Source organism: Diaphorina citri, unplaced genomic scaffold (genome assembly GCF_000475195.1).
Source record: "Diaphorina citri unplaced genomic scaffold, Diaci psyllid genome assembly version 1.1 scaffold10047, whole genome shotgun sequence".
NCBI classification, from domain to species: Eukaryota; Metazoa; Arthropoda; class Insecta; order Hemiptera; family Psyllidae; genus Diaphorina; species Diaphorina citri.
The window spans coordinates 9,493-12,607 of NW_007387421.1; the positions used below are offsets into that span (position 1 = coordinate 9,493).

General features: G+C 39.7%; 1 protein-coding gene across 1 annotated transcript; it reads left to right on the plus strand.

Annotated features, from left to right (window-relative positions):
- Positions 1 to 302: 302 nt before the first annotated feature.
- On the plus strand, positions 303 to 2,983 carry LOC103522663 (the record flags this gene model as incomplete). Its single annotated transcript, XM_026832688.1, has 4 exons — positions 303 to 320; positions 501 to 1,931; positions 2,081 to 2,335; positions 2,481 to 2,983. Coding segments are annotated over exons 1-4 (2,207 nt in total), but the record flags the coding sequence as incomplete, so codon positions are not given.
- Positions 2,984 to 3,115: the final 132 nt, after the last annotated feature.

A 3,115-nucleotide genomic window follows, 5' to 3' on the forward strand; every position in this document is an offset into this window, starting at 1 on the left:
TACACTCAGATGGATAAGGTACTATTTTATCTTTCCTTGAGGAAGTCTTCTGATATCTGACGTTAGCTACCATATTGTTCTTCCTAGGTTTCGCAAGATCATAAACAAGTTTGATCTCTGACATTTTTGCCTAGCTGTTCTGTATATTAGAGCGTTATGAAACGGACCATTTTAATTAAATTTCAGATGGACTCAATTATTATTTTTTCTTCTCCTCTCTGAGTGCTAAGAAGACACAGCATTTCATCTGAACTACCTACGTACTCAGTATAAAATACTAATGATCCCAGTGCTATTCATAAATGACCTGCTTTGACTTTGTAAGAATAATTGAAGTGGAACTCACTCATGCAGTGCAGAGACCCAACATCTAACATTTAATGAGTTTAGTTTAAACTAAAAACATTCTCTCCAAGTAGTTACCTACCTACCGAGGTACTGTCCATACAACATTATTTACCGTGGTTTTGCTGAAAGCTTTCTTTGTTTATTTGTTTCAGGGGCCGGTAGAGAGTAAAATCCCCGTGTTCAGTAGAAAGCCCATTTCATCAAGGATTTCCAGACCGTTCGCTACACTTTCCAACCGGGTTCTCGCTCATCTCAATCCAGTAGACTCGAAATCCAATGATAAACATCGTCCAGGCTCCCCATCCTCTGTTATTCTAGGCATTTTAAATGCAGGATCAAGTTCACGGAAATCTAGATCCGATTCAGTCGGTAGCGTTGATTCAACGAAAACCGATTATTCAAACGAATCAACGCAGCAGATCAATTCATCTGATGTTGGAAAGCGAGTAACGCTAAGTGTATCATGTGAAAAAGTTGGAACTCTTCATTTTGTTGGAGCAACTCAGTTTGGTGGTGGTATTTGGTGCGGCATAGAACTTGATGCTCCCGAAGGTCTGAATGATGGATCTGTTGGGAATACACGGTATTTCACATGTAAACCGCATCATGGCATCTTTGCACCTGTAGAGAAAGTGAAACTTATTAAAAGTTCAAATGATATTGGTGGTGAGTCAGAACCACTAAGTCTAGAGGATATTGAGAGAAGTGCGGCGGAGCACTTGGATCATGTAGCTCTCAAGTCTAATATGACTTTAGATTTCACCCACGGTACAAAGAACCCATCAGAACACGTTGAAACTCCTGAAGGATTCTACCAACCTGAGTGGGCAGTGGGCTCTCACCAGTCATCCTCAGTACAACAGGATCTTAGTCATCTAAACCTGGGTATCAGTAAGCATAACTCCTTGGACCTAGATGAAAGTTTGGGTATTCTTACACCTGATCAAATGACAGACTTTACCATGACGGATGAAAGTTTCCATAGAACTATTTCCTGTGAAGGAATTACAAACCTTATGCCAGAATTCAAAGCAGATATGTCATCTTCAAATTTGAAAGTTTCAGATCACTTGCTGAGTGACGTTACAAACTTAGAATCTACTCCTGTAGAAGATATTACAATGAGTGGTATCATGGAACTAGACGACTGTTTGTCATCAAAGTCGGAATACTTACTCATGAATAACCGTGATCTTGCTGGCTCGCTAGAAACCTCATCCTCTTATTATATTGAAAATGAAAAGAACAACCAAGTCGGTATGAACTGTCTCGTTGAGAGGACTCCATCGTTTGAAGATCTACCAATGGATGGCATCATCACTCAAGAACATAATCATTCCGACGGACCATCGAACTCAACTTGTAGTGCACAACTGATTCCCAACCCGAATAGTTTCATTACAAGTGTGACCAGTATTGCTAGTTTGGACAATGGGTACCAAGGTGATGGTGAGTTAAGTCGCCCCACAAGCCGTGGTGCTGATCATTCCCCTACCGCTCATCAGAATGTTAAATTGAAAGTTATTGATTCAATGACAGATTCTGACTTCTTCACAGAAAGTGATGCAGATGTTCATGAGGACTTGGGTCGTGGAGACAGAAGAGCCCAAGTAATACAAGCCGTGGTGCTGATCATTCCCCTACCGCTCATCAGAATGTTAAATTGAAAGTTATCGATTCAATGACAGATTCTGACTTCTTCACAGAAAGTGATGCAGATGTTCATGAGGACTTGGGTCGTGGAGACAGAAGAGCCCAAGTAATAGATGGAATTATCTATGGAGGTTTACCAAACCAAAGTCCTAATACTCAAAGAAGGAAGAGCGGAACACACTCCCAAATTATGGAAGAGATGGAATCAAGTGGTGTCTACTCTGATCTTGAACGTAAAATTGAAGACCAATTTGATTGTACTCTGAAACCACTAGCTGAAAATTTGGACCAAAAGATGGAATCTTGTGATGACCAATCAGCAATTATCACCGAGTTGATTATAATCTATGTAATACCTACATACATAGGTATCTACTAGGTATTTAGTTTTACTTATCAACCAACGCAGACTTCTGCTTTATTGTGGGTATTTATCTTTCTAATTAGCAAAGTTTTAGAGAAATTAGCTAACCATCGAGTTGATTCATGATACATCCCCGTCTGAAGGAAGCACAAATATGGATGAAACAGGTGCCAGCACTGAAACACTTCAAAATGCTAGCAGTCCGGACCTCAAGAAAAATGAACCTAATAAAGCTGCCAAAAAATCCAAAACAGATGTTTCAAATAAGAAATTCAAAATGCCGAATAGAAACGTAACGTCTAAAGTAAAGTCAATGATCTCGTCTGCTCCACCGATACGAAAAACGCCTGATGATGAAATGCAGGAGAATAGAAAGCCCAGACCTAATAAGAAAGGCAAATGGGATGCTGTCATGGACAAAATAGCTCAAGGACAGACGGAAAAGAAAACACAACCACGCTTGAAGGAAGTGAAAAGCAAAGTGTTTGCTCAAATAACTGCCAATGCTCCTGACTCCGTAGCATCGAATAAAAGGTCAAATCATCAAAAGGAGTTTCCTCTCTCACATTCCACTTCTACACGGTCTCTCCGGGAAACCACAGAAACCAAAGCTAAAAAGTAAGTAACTACTTCTTGCTAAAACCAAAACTATACCTATAGTATCCAGCTATTATGTTTCTCAAGATTTACCGGTTTACAAAGATAAATAATTATATTACCTACCTACCTAACCACTTTTGGTAAACGTAT